Source organism: Equus caballus, chromosome 29 (genome assembly GCF_041296265.1).
Source record: "Equus caballus isolate H_3958 breed thoroughbred chromosome 29, TB-T2T, whole genome shotgun sequence".
Lineage (NCBI taxonomy): Eukaryota > Metazoa > Chordata > Mammalia > Perissodactyla > Equidae > Equus > Equus caballus.
Genome location: NC_091712.1, coordinates 12,200,074 through 12,215,883, shown reverse-complemented (window position 1 = coordinate 12,215,883; position 15,810 = coordinate 12,200,074). Strand labels below are relative to the sequence as shown.

The following is a 15,810-nucleotide window of genomic DNA, read 5'->3' as shown; positions in this document are numbered from 1 at the left end:
GTGTTTTGTGCCTTGCAATTTTAGGGCAATGTAGGACTCTGCTGAGCAAACCTGGCCTTTCTTCCATAGCTGCTTTGTGAACACTCTCTCCACCCATGCACAAGGGCGGCATGAGAGGTTGCCAGTATGCTGTAAGAGCACTGTGGAAAGCGAGTTTTTCTTAACTTCCAAAGAGTGGTTGGTTAAAATCCTATTGTCTCTCTCCTCCTAAGCATGTGGAAGGACAATCATTCGTGCCTCAGCTGAATGATTCGGGCAGGACTTATATGACCCACCTGCCTTAAATGCTGGAACCAACTGTTGGACACTTCAGAAGCATCATCTGGAAACGGTGGAACCACCCACCGCAGATGTGAGAATCAGGTCCAAAACGTGCCAGAAGCACCTGCAGGACACAACAGAACCATCTGACTCTAACACCAAAATCACCTGCCGGATACACAAGAACCACTTGATGGACGCTCCAGAATCACACGACGGGCATGAAAGGACCATCTCTCAGAGTGCCAGAACCATGTGCTGGAAATGCCGGAACCACATCACTGACAGACGTGAACCACCTGCTGGACACGCCTGAACCAGCTGCTTCACTCGCCGGAACCACCTTCTGGACAAGCCAAAATCACCTGCCGGATACACTGGAACCAGGCCCCTTAGAAGCCGGAAAAAGCCAACAGACATGCCAGAAGCACCTGCCGCACACTCTGGAACCACCATACAGACATGCCTGAATGACCTGCCATACACACCACAAGCACCCACCAGACACGCCAGAACCACCTGGAACCACCCGCTTGACACACTGGAACCATGACACTGACACGCCAGAACCACCTTGCACACATGCCAGAAGCACCCAAAGGACATGCTGGAACCATCTTCCGAACGTACCAGAACCACATGCCAGACACACAGGAACCACCTGTCACACACTTCGCAACCACCTGTTGGATATGCCGAGACCATGTGCCAGATACACTGAAACCACCTCCCGAATACGCCAGAACCAGGTGCTGGCCATGCCACAAACACCTGCCAGACAAGCCATAACCACCAGCCTAACACGCCAGCACAACCTGCCGGACATGCCAAAATCACCTGCTGGATAAACCGGAACCAGGTCCTGGATACGCCAGAACCAATTTCCAGAAAAGGCCAGAGCAACCTGCCAGACAGCCTGGAATCCCCCGCCAGGCATGCGGGAACCAACTGTCAAACACGCCGGAACCAACACCTGGACACACTGAACGCACCAACCACACACGAAGGAATCAGGTTCCGGACACACGGTAGCCACCAGTCGGACACGCTGGAACCACCTTCAGAACATACTGGAACCATATACCAGACACACAAGAACTACCTGCCAGACACCACAGAACCAATGGTCAGATACGATGGAACCTGGCGCCCAGTACGCTGAAGCCACCTGCTGAACACGCCCAAACACTGTGCTGGACATGCCAGATCCATATGATGGATACACCAGAAACAGGTCCAGCACAGGCCACAACCAGGTTCCAGAAACAGCTGAAACAGCGGCTGGATACACCTGAACCACCTGTTAGACCAGCCTGAACCACCAGATGGAGAATCCTGAACCACATGCCAGGCACACTGTAACCAGGTGCCCGACACGCCAGAACCACCTTCTGGACACGTCTGAACCACCTACAAGTCTTGTGAGAACCACCTGCCGGATACACCAGATACAGGTGTCGCACACACCGAAACCAGGTGATGGACATGACTGACCACCTGCAAGACATGCCAGAACCAGACATGCCAGATGGGGAAGAGGTGATTTTGGGGGAGAGGAGCTTTGTAGATTTCTCTCTTGGGCACTTACCTGTTTTGTTCTCCATCCAGGTTTTTTCTGGGAGCAAGTTCTTGAGAAACCTATAATGAAAAGTATGAGCTATCTACATAGGGAGAACTCAGACTTCGTTCAGCAATTCCCTGGGCGTCTGGAGACTCGATAGAATACCTTTTTCTTTTTCCGTTGCCAACACCCATGCCCATTCAGGCCTATGTGAGTTTTTACAATGCTCCTCCAACTGGTCTCCAAGCCTCCAGCGTGCCTCATTTCTCTTCATCGTAGAGGACAATAGCAGATCAATGTCTCTGAGGCATGGCTCCACCAGTGCCCTCTCTGATGCGGAAACCTTCCTCTCACTGCCTACCTGATAGACTCCAACTCTCTGCCTTAGCACTCAAGGGCCCCTCCGCCTTTCATGTATCCCACAGTCCTGCCAAACCGAACAGTACCCACTACCCAAAAACACACATTGCATTCTTCTCTTTCACCTCTGCCTGATCAGATGATGGACTTGAAACAAAGCCATCATTTGCTAGTTAAGTGACTTTTGCACAGGTCATTTCACCTCCCTGACCCTCAGTTTCTGCATATATAAGTGATGAATAGTAAGATTCACCTCATATTGTTCTTATAAAGAATTAAAATTGACTTAGAGAGCATATGCAAAAACAGCTGGCTCCCTGCCTGACATGCTGCAGTCACCAATAATTATTCGGATCTAAATATTGGCTCATGCCATGCCCTGCTTCTTTTCCTATTAAAACCTTATCCTTCAAAAATCGGTGTGTACCCTTTCTTGAAAACCAGCCCAAGGTGTAAACTGAAGTTCATTTTCCTAAGCTGCTCAGTAACATTTATAACGCAAAGTCTAATGCATTAGATCGGCTTTTTTGTTTAAGCAAAAGAAGCTAACTCTGGCTAACTTCAGTTTTCTTATTAAAGAAATTGACTAGAAGGACTTACGGTGACTCACATAACTGAAGGGAATTTTTGAAAAAATCAACAAACAGAAAGCAAAAATAAGCTTTAGAAGACACAATAGAGCACAGCGTATAGTTATTATTACTGCCGTTCACCAAATATTGTCGGCTCTTCTCTGGCACACAGAAGGGATGTATCTTCTTGGCCCCTTAAAGTCAAATGTGACTTTGTGAGCCTTTGGCAAATGAAACTTGAGCAAAAATGAGGCTGTCTCTTCCAGACAAACCTTTGGCAAACAGTAGGAGTGTGTTTTTCCTGCCTGGCAGTTGTGCAAGAAGTTGGATCGAGCATCTTTTAGCTGCCATCTACTCAATCCTCCAGACTGAGCAAGGATAATACAGAGCCAGCCCCTGATGACATGGAGCATGTTCGAGAAATAAACCTTGGTCATTTTTAGCTGAGACTTAGGAGTTTGTTGTGAATACAGCACAACATGGACTATCTGACTGATGAAAACATATGTAGGGGAGGAAGACATTTCCTCTTCCCAAGTGTGGGTTCATCTGGCTGGAGAACGAATTAAATTCACATGAGACAGAAAAGCAAGAGAAAATTAAACAAAGCTTTATGAGGAACCGTGGCCCGGTGCCTTTCTTCCCGAAGGAAGAAAGGGCACCAAAGAAGTGGGGTGCACATAGTGGTTATATACCGCCAAATGGGGTGTTTCACATGTGATTGAAATGTCCCTCCCACAATAGTCACAAGATTGCCCTGTCGGCACTTGATGGACACAGCAGGTAGTGGGTCTGCTATGTCAGTGGGCATGGCAGGACTCAAGTCGATTGTCTGGAGCTGGGCGGTCACAGGTGAGCTCAGCAATCAGTTCCTAGCCTAAGGAAAGATGCTTAATCCTTAAGAAATGCCAACGTTGGGAGGGGGAGGAAAGTCAGTTACAGGAGGTTACCAGACTAGCACAATAAAATGCAGATTTAAGTCCTTGCCTTTGGTATTGATTAAGAGTTTTTAGAGAGAAGGTCATCTCCTTTCTTCTTCCTGGTACAGAGAGGGAGGCAACTTTTACAGATAGAGATTTACCTTACAAATGTAAATGTGCCCTAACAAAGGGCAAGTTCCATTCCTCCTTCCCTGTCCCAGTTTATCAAAAGCAATCAGCCTCAAATAATCCTGATGCCAAAGAGACATATCTTGGGGTGGCCATTTCCAGGTCCCCACACATACATATTACCAATTTCCTGTGCTGTTGACCAAAATGACTTCAGTGAGCCAATATTAGAATTCCTTTTCACAAAGGTGGATAAGTGACAGATTAGAAGTCTACAGTCCCAGGAGTGTAGACAGATACCATGCTTATATATAGCAAAAATATTTCCTCATTTTGTCCTTTACCTGTCAATAAAAAAGTATATCTATAGAAATCTGGAGGTAAAGCTCCAGACAAAACCAACATGGTGACAAGGAGGAACATTACATACTTGTAAAAGGAGCGACAGATGAGAAAATAATAATAATGGCTGGGAACTTATAGAACCTTGCATTGAAAGGGATCTCATATGGAACTCAGGAAATATTTATAGCTGAAAGCACTACATGACAAAATCTGGTGGATGGAATTAAACAATACTTAGAAGAAAGATACCTTCAACATACGTATCTAAAAAGAAAAATTAGAAACCAATGAGCTGCTTGTTCAAGAAGCTAGACAAAGAGCAAGAAAGTAAAGTCAGGAAGAAAGGAAATGAGAAAGAGAAATGCCAAACCTTTGTTTCTATTTATTTGCTCTTTATTTATTGCTATGGACTGAATTCTCTCTCCCCACCATTCATATATGGAAGCCCTGACCCCCCTTGTGACCATGTCCAGACACAAGGTCTTTAGGAAGTAATTATGGTGAAAATGAAGTCATAATGGTGGAACCTAAATCAGATAGGACTGTGGCCTCATCAGAAGTGGAAGAGATCTCTCTTTCTGTTTCTTCACACGCATACACACACCCCGCCATCTGAGGACTCAGTGAGAAGGGGACCTTACGCAAGCTGAGGAGAGAGCCCTCGCCAGAACCTGACCATGCTGGCATCCTGAGCTCGGGCTTCCAGCCCCCAGAATGGTGAGAAAATAAATTTCTGTTGTTTAAGTCACCCACGCTATGGCATTTTGTTATGGGAACCCAAGCTAAGACGCTTATCTTTCACAGTTTGTTCCTAGGTTCTGGTACCAATTCCAATGTGTGTGGGGTTGGGGGTCAGGGGAGTCCCCCACAGCAACAAGCAATTCTTGGGACACCAGCTGGGTGTCCTACAATTCAACTCGATTCTGACACTATGTACCCAGAGACAGCATCACATCCCACAGGTTAAGGGTTCAGCCCCACAAGACTGCCCCCACTGCAGGTGCCAAGAGCAAGTCTAGGCTGTCACCTATGCTTCTGAGCAACTGGCTGTCAGTAGGAGGTTCTCAAGACTCTCTACTCCGGTTCGACGAATTTGCTAGGGCGGCTCACAGAACTCAGAGAAACCTCTTACTTACTAGATTACCTGTTTATTAGAAAAGGATATGACTCGGGAATAGCTCGATGGAACAGACGCACAGGGCAAGGCACGGGGAAAGGGCACTGAGCTTCCACGCCCTCTCCAGGTAACCACTCTCCCAGAACCTGCACATGGTCACCAACCTGGATGCTCTTGGAAATCTGTCCTTTTGGGTTTTTATGCATAAGCCGTTTATTTATTCTCTTACCCTCGGCTGCTGTTTTTCCTTCCCCATTTATAGCCCAAAGCCAATCAAAGAAGGACATGTGCAGTGTGATGCTGTTCCTGTACATTTTTTAAGTGCATAACAATGTAAGAATTTGTTAACGGAGACATACACATGTATGTCTTGACTATGCGTAAAAATGTAATCTTTTGTTAATGGAGCCATGCACATGGATATTCTTGGAATCATAAAGAATGTAATTAATTTTAGGATATTGATACCTATGATGAGGGAGGGAGGAGAACGGGATGGAAATGTGAATTTTAGGTGTGACAGCAACATTTTGCTTCTTAAAAACAGAGATATCGTTGTGGGCTGAATCATGTCCCTGAAAATTCATATGTTGAAGTCCTAACTCCAGGACCTCAAAATAGGGCTGTATTTGGAGAGAGGGCCTCTAAAGAGGTAATTAAGGTAAAGTGAGGTCACATGGGTAGGCTCCAATCCAATGTGACTGATACTCACATAAGAAGAGAAGATTAGAACTCAGACACACACAGAGGGAAGACCGTGTGAGGACACAGGGAGAAGCGGCCGGGGAGAGAGGCCTCAGAAGAGACTATACCGGCCAATGCCTTGATCTTGAACTTCAGCCTCCAGAGCCGTGAGAAAATAAATTTCTATTGTTTAAGCCACCCTACGTGTGGTATTTTGTTATGGCAGCCCCAGCAAATGAATGCAACATCGGAAGCAAATAGGGCAGAATTGAACGTCTCTTCTTTCTGGGTATTAGGGCCGGAGATAGAGGTCATACTATGTACTCTTCTGCATAGTTGAAATATTTCCATAATAGTTAAGAAAATAACAAGCAGATCCCGAAAAAGAATAACCAGAGAGTAGAAATTTATGTGTGATTACCTTACAGGCCAAGGTGGGTTTCGTGTTGGGCAGGTGGTTCTCTTCCACAGGGTGTGTCAGTCACCCATGAATTCCCGTCTCTTGGCTCTGCCATTCCTGACGCCTGTATCATCGTCTGCAACCAATCTGCACAAGGAGAAAGAAGGAACACGGAGAAGACACACCTGCTTTCAAAAGTTCCAACCTGGAAATGGCACACACCACTTCCACTCCCATTGCATTGGCTGAAACATAGTCACACGCCACACCTCACTGCAAGTTGCTGGGTGACTGCCTTCCTGGGCACCCAGGACAAGGATGTGGACAAACAGCCAGTAGTCCCACCCACAATGTCATCAGGTTGACCCTGGTCTTCATGCTGCTGCTCAGTCTACAGCGTGTCTGCCAGGTCTATGGTTAGGGTTTAGATATTTTACAAAGGCGCGGGGTTGGGGGTCATGGTTTGGGACTTCAAAGAGGAGGAAGCCAATTCACAAGGAGACAGAAAACCAAATGTTTGCTGGGCCATCTCTAAACAAATGAGAGAGAACTTGTGTAAAATGGGCCCGGCTAGGTACCTTCTTCTCTACCACATCTAGAGTTCCCTACGTTGACAGCTATTTCCTGGAACAGGCCTTCTGTCTTAAATTCTTTTAGGCAGTTAGGGGCGAGGCCAAAGTTTCTTTTATATATAAATTTTATGTGTATATATGTAATTTATAGAACTAAATAAATGAATTTAAATATAGATACAATGGATTATATATTCTATGATATATCAATATTAATATATATTATATATATATAGATAATCTCCTTGGTTCTCCAGAGAACCCTGACAAATACAGGAGGAGTTAATATTCTTTTATCGATGGCATTTACATTTAATCATTTGAAATTCTTAGTTATGACATTGTTATGGCTTGCAAGGAAGTGTCCTTTTCAGTGTTTCATTTAGAGGCCTCAAGATACCAATTTTAAAAAGTTTCCCATTTTATTTGTTTGGTTTGATAGGCTTTTTCCAATTGAGTGCACAGATAAACCAATTTAGGAATTTCAAAGGAGCCCCATTTAGGCCAGTGAAGCTTTAAATCACCCTGAGTAATCTGAGCCCAGTGGGACAAAAATCTACATGTAGAAGGTCTGGATTTTTTAAAGACAAAACCAGCAGGAGTCCCAGAGTGGGGCTGTTCTTTGGTGGTCCTCTTAGAAAATGGATTTCTCATTTGTATGAACTTACCCAAGGATCAAAGGCCCAAAAAAGGAGTGAAAGAAACAGAAGCTTCTAACAAAGCTGACAATGGAAGGATGGCCAGAACCAGTATCAAAGGACGCCTACATAAAGAGTCTGGACCTCTACCAAAAATGGGAGGTCCAGGCCCAGGAGGACTTACCACCAGGAACCAGAGCCACCAGGAGGAGACGACAGAGCACAAAAGATTCTTTGCAGGCACCTTGCTTGTGTCTGTGAAGTGGCACCAGAATTGAAGGTCAGTAGCTAGGGATCCCACTTCTGTCACCACGTAAAGTCAGCAAATAAGAGGCATAAACTGCAAAAGAACCAAAACGTTTATTTGGGGTCTCAAGAATTGCAATTCAGGAGATGTAGATTCGAGTAGAAGCTCAAGTGTGCTCCTAGGAAGACAAAGGAGGCAGGGGTAGATAAAAGGAAAGGACACAGGCTTACAAAGGTCTACAGTGAACAGTTAATGACTGGTTCTGGCATGGGGTGAGCTGACTTGCCAGAACATAGTTGGTCCTAGGCAGACTGCCCCTTCTTGGAATGAGGAAACACTTCAAGATGTGACCTCTGCTGTCAGGTAAAGCTCAAAAGTTCAGTTAACATCTGGTGGTGGATGTGGTGTACAAGCATAAGCCCCACTTCCTTAATGGCCTCCCAGCTCCATTTTAGAAGCCTTGAAAATGGTACTCCATTTTGACATTGTCATCCACCACAGTCACGCACCATGTAACAATATTAACGATGTTTCGGTCACTAATGGACCACATATATGACAGTGGTCCCATACGGGTAGCACCACATAGCCTGGGTGTGTAGTAGGCTCTACCACTTAGGTTTGTGTAAGTACACTGTGTGATGTTCACACAACAGTGAAAGTGCCTAATGATGCATTTCTCAAAACATGTCCCTTTCATTAAGTGAGGTATGCCCGTACTGATTTTAGTCTTGTGAATGTTGAATAATGAATTATTCATTTCAATTATTTGAGTCAGCCCCACTGGCTGAAGACGGTAAAGGCTGACTGAAGCAAAAAACTAAAATTTGTTACTCAACATTCACAAAACCAAATGAGTAAAGAACTTTAAGTTCTATATCAGGGTTCATGTAAGGCAAAAACATTCTAAAGGAAAGATGGATTTGAGGACATATATGATTCTGAGTGTAAATGTCTGGGTACTAGCAAAAATTCCAGGGAGCATTTCACACTTTCGAGGCAGTGGAAGTGGTGAAACCAAAGTCAAGCTCTCCAAACAGTAAAGGGGGCCCAGGTAATATCTGGAGTACAGGTGGAACAGGCAGAAAATTCCATTAATGTAATTGTATGATATGATGAACGGACAGAGTTGGAAAATAGGATGGCAGGGTAGGGCAGAGGGACCTGGAGGGCCCAGGATGGATGGAGAGATCAGCTGGGCTGGTGGGGGGAAGGGGCCATGGGCACACCCTCTTCATGTCCCCTCCCCCACCCTCTGAAACCCTTTGTGACTCTTCAGTGCTCTGTGATGCAGGCCTGGGATTATAGGCAAGTGTGGACACTCTCAGAGCTCAGTTGCCTCAGGCAGCCTTGCGATTCAGAAAATGGAGTTCAGTCAATGGAATGTTCTCTCATTTCTGAATAGCCATATTGAGTTGTTTTTGAGCATCTGCTCAACATTCTTAGATAGTGACCACAACCTCACCATCGTGTGTGGGTTGTGGTTGCTTCTTCTGTTCCTGTGCTTCCTGGTGGGGATTCCATCTTTACCAACCTTCTGGAAAACCAAAATCTACCAAAAGGTAAGGATCCCTGGGCAAGCCACCAACAGGGATTTTTTATTGTTGTTTCCATTTCTAGTCCCACATTTTTAAATGAGTTGGTCCAGAGAGACTCCTAAGATGGCAAGTCTGAATAGAGGATAGAACATCATCCTTCTAGGGGAATAGGAGAGGCAGGACTAGGGGTTCAGCTGGGACTGTTTCCCATTTAAAACTCACAGACCATCTGGGTGTGGTGGAGGATTCCTGGATAAAATCCCATCACTGATTTCACGGCCCTGCATTAGGTTATTTAGAGAGTTTGGGATCTGTGTAGGAGAACACTGTTCCCAACACTGGATCACGAGTCACATTCCCATGTCGGGCGTCATTCGACCAAACCGTCCTTTGTATTGGGCAGATCAGGAGAGCAGGGCTGAGCCTCTGAGCAGACACTGGAGTGTGAGCTCTGTCCCAGGATACAGGGGCCTATCTGAGGAAGCACAGATGTGACTGTGGGCCTCAGAGTCTATGCCCTCCTTGAGCAGAGGACTTCTGACTGAGAACATCAAGTGTGGACTCTAGCCAAAAATCCTCCTTCGAGTTTTTCAAAGAAGGAAAAATTGAAAGTATCTTATCACCTTTAGAAATTCAGAAAGGGAAAGAACACAAAGTGCTAGTAATAAAAATGGAGAGTGACGTTAATCTTGGATGAATATCTGAGTTTCCTAGAGAGAGGAGCAAGCCAACTAAGTCCTCGCTCCTCATTCTTTTCTTTTTGTTCTCAGCATCAGGGCAGAGCCAAGAGGAGAAGAAGAGGTGGAACATCAAGTGGTAAGGTTCCACCTATCCCACCTGAGCTCTCCAAGGGTGACCCTTCCTGTCCTCTCCATGAGGTCCCAGGTCCATGGTCTCTGAGGATGTCAGTCGCTAGATAGAGTCCCTCTCAGAAGATAGAGGCCTCAGAGGAAAGGCTCATGGGAAGGTAGTCAGAACCCGAGACATTTCTCAGATTCCTGCTCTGCCCAGCTCTGGGCATGAAGCAGTGATGGGCCTGGACAATGGGTGTTGCCCAGTGGGTGGCCGTGGGAGACGTCAAGAGTCAGAACTTCTGTCTCCTGACCTTGTAGAAACTACGTTGACTTCCTGGATGATCAGACTCCTCGAGGTAACCATTGACCTATGTTCCTCACATGGGGGTTTTGAAAATCCCATGGGATAACGTATGTGACAGTACTTTATAAATGAAGCAACAAACACATGTGAACCTTATTAATATTATCATTGACCGTTTGACCACATCTACTGATTCTTGGGGCTTTCAGAGTTAATATCCCAAGGGTCTCCCATAAAGGGACTCCTGTGTAACACCTATGCTTCTACCTTTATTACATGTAATTCACTCTTCTGGTTTCCCAGGTTGGAGAAATTACCAGAGGGAAACAGAGGAGAAAAGGAGGCTAATTTCTATTCTGAAAAGGTGACTAGTCTTTTCTTTCCTGATCCCTCTTTAACATGTTCTCTGCAATTCCAGGGATTCAGTACAGCCTGCAGTAGCCATGAGAGGGGTTTGCCATAGGAACGGGTATGTGAATGAAGGCCTTGGGGTGAGGGCTGCTGAGTGTATGGTGAAGTCATAGGCGTGGGGCATTGTGAAGGGGCAGCAGGCTTCAGGTGGCCCCTCCCCTGACAGGCCAGCAGGTCCTCCTTTCCTTGTTCTGGTCCTGGCTACAGTTTTCTACTTCCTGTCTCCCGCAGGCCCCTAGGCCGGCGTCTCGATACCACCCGCTTTCGTCAACTATTATGCCCAGACCCCTCCTGTGAGGTGTGTAATAGCACAACTGCTGAGATCAATCAGCTCCTGGAGGACCTGGAAGATGATACCGCCTCTGTGTCCTCTATGGCTTCCACAGCTTCTGGGACTGAATCATCATTCACTCTGTCCTCTGCCTTCTCAGAAGTCCCTCCAGGAGACCTAACACCAGCCCCTCCACCTGACCCTTCCCCACCGCCCCACTCCATCCTCTCACCTAACCCAATGACACCCTTAGCTGACTTTCTTTCACCCTCACCACCGGGTCACTCTATGCCACCAGAGCCTTTTCCTCCCTTGGAGTCCAAATTCCCAGCAGACCGTTCCCCACCCCAACTCCTTGCCCTTCCCCCTCTGCCACCACATGACACCCAGGCAACGGGTCCTATTCTCCAACCAGAGGCCACTCTGTCTCTGAATACGATCTTCTCTCTTGACCGCACCCTTTCCCAAGATATTAACCCCTTACCAAATTTGTCCCAGATAATGAATCCCAATGATTCACTGGCTTGTCATCACACACCACCAAGCCTGTCTGTCTCACCACCGACAGACCACCCTTTAACTGTGACTCAATCTAAATCGGTTTCCATCTTATTGAAGTCTATTCCAGAGAACTCATCTCCAGATAGCCCTGGTGGGTTGTCCACTTATGTCCCAACAGTCAGAGGCACTGACCATTCAAGCCTGTCAATTTCAGAATTATCCTGGTGGCAAGCTTGTGCCAAAGACTTGTTCTTAGCACCGTCCACCTTGGCACCATGTGATTTTAATCGGGAGTTTCTTGCCCTCCATTCTTCAGAGTCCTCTCTGGAGAGACACCCTACAGCTAACCTTATAGAACCTGGTAACCTCTCATTTCTCAGCCCTCATGTCCTGGCACTCCTGGAGAGACAAGTCCGAAAGAGGAGGGATTTCCTGATGTGGAAGGAAAAGGAGGAGAAGGGTTCTTTTCCAAAAAAACTTACGCCAGGCCACCAACTAAATCCTTCGGGGAAAATGTTAGAGTCAAATGCTGATGAGTGTGACTCAGCATTCTCCCTTCCTTTCTGGAGCAGTGCAGGCAACCCAAAGGAGCTGCACATGCATGAGCAGCCCCCATATCCTAAAATCTTGGGGGACCATTTACAGGAAAAATGTATGCAGCTCTTCTGGGGTCTCCCATCTCTGCACAGCGAGTCCTTGCCCTCTGCTATCCGTGACTCAAGTGACTGCACCACAATCTTCCTTTTCAATACCATCCCAAATGCCTCCATGGGCCAAGAATCCCCAGTACCTCTCCATCGCCCACCTCCATCCTTGCCTGAGATCCAGCCCCAACCCTTGCCTCAAACCCTGCCCCAATCCCAGCCCCTACCTCTCACTCAGGTCAAGTCCCAGGCCCACCTTAAATCCCCACTCCCAATCCTACCATCTGGTCCTCTACCCCAGATAAGGACCTGTGGAGTGTGTCACCATAGACCCCAGGATGAATCAGAGTCTCTCACCTCATCTGAAATTCAACAACTGGAATGGAAAGTGTTGCAGAAGCAACAGGAAAGTTTGTGGGGTTCCCCCTCTGTAGTCCAAAGATCTCAGGAAGAATTTTGTTCTTCAGCTCCCAACTTTCCTTACCATCAGGCCTCCCAGGCCCATGCCTGCATCTCCATCCTTCCCGTAGAGTTTCCTCTCAGTGATGAGCTGAGGAAGAAACTGGAACATCACCTTCGAAAGAGGCTCATCCAACACCGGTGGGGCCTGCCCCGCAGGATCTGTGAGTGTCTGTCACTGATGATGCCTCCAAGAGATTTCTCAGAGATAGCTAAGTCAGAGAGCAATCGTGGACTCTCACGGATCTCGGTGAACAAAGATCTAAATGTTGGATTGAGCCAATCCAAAAGCTTCCATGAGAGGGGTTCAGAACTGCTTGAGGTAGAGAAGGAGATGGGGAAGGATCAGGGGCATAGCCCAGAGAACGGCCCCAAAGCTCATCTGTTGAGTGTCCCAGAGAGCTCTTCAGATAAGGATCCGGCATATGACTCTGAGAAAGACCTAAATAGTCACGTGGCAAGTCTGTCAGGGAAAAATTCAAGGGCCTTGGAGGAAAGTCTAGATCAGAAACAACTTGAAAATGTCCTGAAAGCACATTTGAGCAAGAAGTTTGAGGAAATCAGTGAGGCTCGGCTCCCTGGGACGGTGCGCAGTTCATGGCATGCCATCAAGCAGACATTGCTGCTTTCTGACAAATCCCGCACCCACATAACACAGAGGAGTTTGCCACCTTCAGTGGGTGGGGACTCCTCCCTGAATACCTTCCAGGAGCTTTGCTTCATTGATTCCAGCACACAACAGATGATGGAAACCCATATTAAAAGCTTTCGTATGAGAATGGAGTGGGGCCTTCCCTGCAGGGTCCTTGAATCCATACAGGCGTTTAAATCGGAAGATGCTGCATCCCAATCCTTGACCTATTTCTACTGTCCCCCCTCAAATAACCCAACTTTGGAAGTGGACTCCAAATCCGAGGGCTTCGAGCCCCATAGAGGAAGCTCTAAATCTGCTCTTCAAGAAAAAGTGGAAACAAATTCAGCCCTGGTCCTGGATCGTCTTTGCCCTGCTACTTCACCTATGGGCAGGCAAGGACAAGGGGTGCCGAGACAATCACCCTCTGGTATCAACCAAGAGATTGCAGAGGTTGTTCAGAGGAGTAAGGGTGCCAGGCAGACTCATCTGCCTGTCACATGTGGCATCACAGGCAAAGCGAGTCAGAAATTTACTCAGCTAGGCAACCGATGCCCCCCAGAGCTGCCTGCAAGGCAAGCTGGTGCCAAACATGAGACAAAGGATGCGAGAGTGAGTCCCAGTGATAGAAGAGAAGGGCGACAGGACAAAAAGATGAAGTCGGAACCCTTTTCCGTGCACAGCACGGCCAGGGACATATTCAGGGCCAAGGAGCTCAATGCTCTGCAGTCAAAAACTGCTAATGTGTTGACAACCAGCAAGCCAGGAAGCTCCCAAAGGATACGTGAGAATCACAGTAAAATAGAAATTACTGGGACCATTGAAAGCCCTGCACCAAAAAGACAAGTTCCCCAAGACCCGAAGTCATCGGATCTTAAGGAACATCTGTTTAGGGAATTAAAGTCGAAACTAGAGAAGAGGAATCAGAGCCAGGTCCAAGGCCAACACACTGACAGGTCCCCTGCCTCAGAGAGCTTGACTTGCAAGGCCTCACTGACTCATGCCCACGGTGTCTCCAGTGGGGACATGGGAGCTTCCCAGGTGCTGCATGTCCATCTGGAGGACACTGGGATCAGCAGGCAGCAGCGGCAGGAGCCTTGGGTCCCTAAGAAAGATCGAAAGAGGTACGAGGATAAGAAATTCCCACCAGCTACAATGAGAGTGAGCCCTCCGGGCACCAACAAAGAAGAGCTTGGTGGAGGGGATGCAGGGTTGGGGACATCCCAACCTACAAGAAAGAGTTTCCCTACTCAGATCACAGCATCAGAGGAGACGCTTGGGAGCAAGTCTTCCCAGACCTCATCACAGAAGGCACAGCCTCCTCCTGAAAGTGTGTTCAGAAAAAAGATGAACCACATTTTTCAATGGCTTCGTCCTGGGACAAAAGGCAAAAACCAAGAACATCCCCAGGAAAAGGGCAGCCCCATATCATCTGCACAGAGCAGAGGCCTGGTTAAAGGGAGAGCTGCCGTTACTGGGACCACCACGGCTCAGAAGACCAGGACGGTCCCTGGGAAGTTCCCAGTGGAGAAACTGGGGCAGCGGTGTGCAGCAGAGGTCACCCGCCCTCAAGAGCCCCTTCCTTCCCTGAGGAAGTTTGTGAAAACTGACCAGAAGGCAGAAGAGCAGGCCCAGGCAGAGCCCGTCCAGGGGCATCCTTCCAACTACAGGGCTCCCTCCTGTAAAGTGCCAAGCACCAAGTCCTGCCACCAAGAAGTTGTCTTTGCTGGCCAGAATTATCCTACATGTTCTAGACGGATCAGAGACCAGAACAGACACCCTCAGAAAGTCATGGCGTTTAAAGATCAGCTATTGGATCAGAAGCGTCCCTTATCTGTGCCCCGCAGGGAGCATGTGCCCCATCCAAGCTCCACCTGCAGGCGTCAAGCTGGCCCAGGGGCCTCCAGCTGTTCTCACCACTGCTAAAGGCACTATGTTTAGGGATCCGTCTCTATGTCAACAGAAAACGCTTTTCCAGCGTTTCGAGAGCGGAAAATTTCCCACCGCAAAATAATTCCTTCTTGTGGAGAATATTAATTCTCCCCAATAAATGATTCTCTAATAATAGTGATGTCTTTTCTGTGTCCTGTGTTGGGGGCATGGGTTTCAGGTAACTCAGGGCTTGTGCTTAGGGAAAAGGAGGAGTGAGTTCAGCTCTTACTGATTGCTTCCTCTGGCTTCTAAAAGGTCACCAGTGCTCTGGAGCTCTTGTTGACAAAGAGATATCACGTGCCCCCAAAAGCCCATTTCCTCCCTGATGAAGTTTGAGGAGGTGGGCTCTGCCTCCTGCCTCTTCGCTTAGCCTTAACGAAAGTGTAGAGCAGCTCACACCTTCCGCTCACTGAATGTTTTACATCCTTCAGAGAGTAGGGAAGACAGGTGTTCTCTATCCGAAGAGGGTCAAGAATAGGTATGCAATTCATAAAACAACAATGAAGAAAAAACAGTGGC

The 15,810-nt window shown here is 47.3% G+C and overlaps 2 protein-coding genes across 7 annotated transcripts in view; one reads left to right on the top strand and one right to left on the bottom strand.

Annotated features, from left to right (window-relative positions):
• Positions 1 to 15,810, bottom strand: part of LOC138921419 (ral guanine nucleotide dissociation stimulator-like) — a 93,342-nt gene that overhangs the window by 27,177 nt on the left and 50,355 nt on the right. For 5 of the 6 annotated variants that reach the window (XM_070255208.1, XM_070255210.1, XM_070255209.1 and 2 more), the window contains 2 exons: positions 7,744 to 7,899; positions 6,371 to 6,496 (listed from right to left, as the gene is read on the bottom strand). The gene's annotated coding sequence lies outside the window, so the exon portion shown is untranslated. Of the gene's footprint in view, positions 1 to 6,370; positions 6,498 to 7,743; positions 7,900 to 15,810 lie in introns of those variants that run through there. The other variant, XM_070255206.1, reaches the window with a different exon arrangement.
• Positions 9,086 to 15,423, top strand: LOC138921417 (spermatogenesis-associated protein 31D4-like). Its single transcript, XM_070255200.1, has 4 exons — positions 9,086 to 9,368; positions 10,115 to 10,160; positions 10,746 to 10,806; positions 11,085 to 15,423. The coding sequence occupies exons 1-4, from the start codon at positions 9,171 to 9,173 to the stop codon at positions 15,283 to 15,285; spliced, it is 4,506 nt and encodes a 1,501-aa protein (XP_070111301.1). The 5' UTR covers positions 9,086 to 9,170; the 3' UTR covers positions 15,286 to 15,423.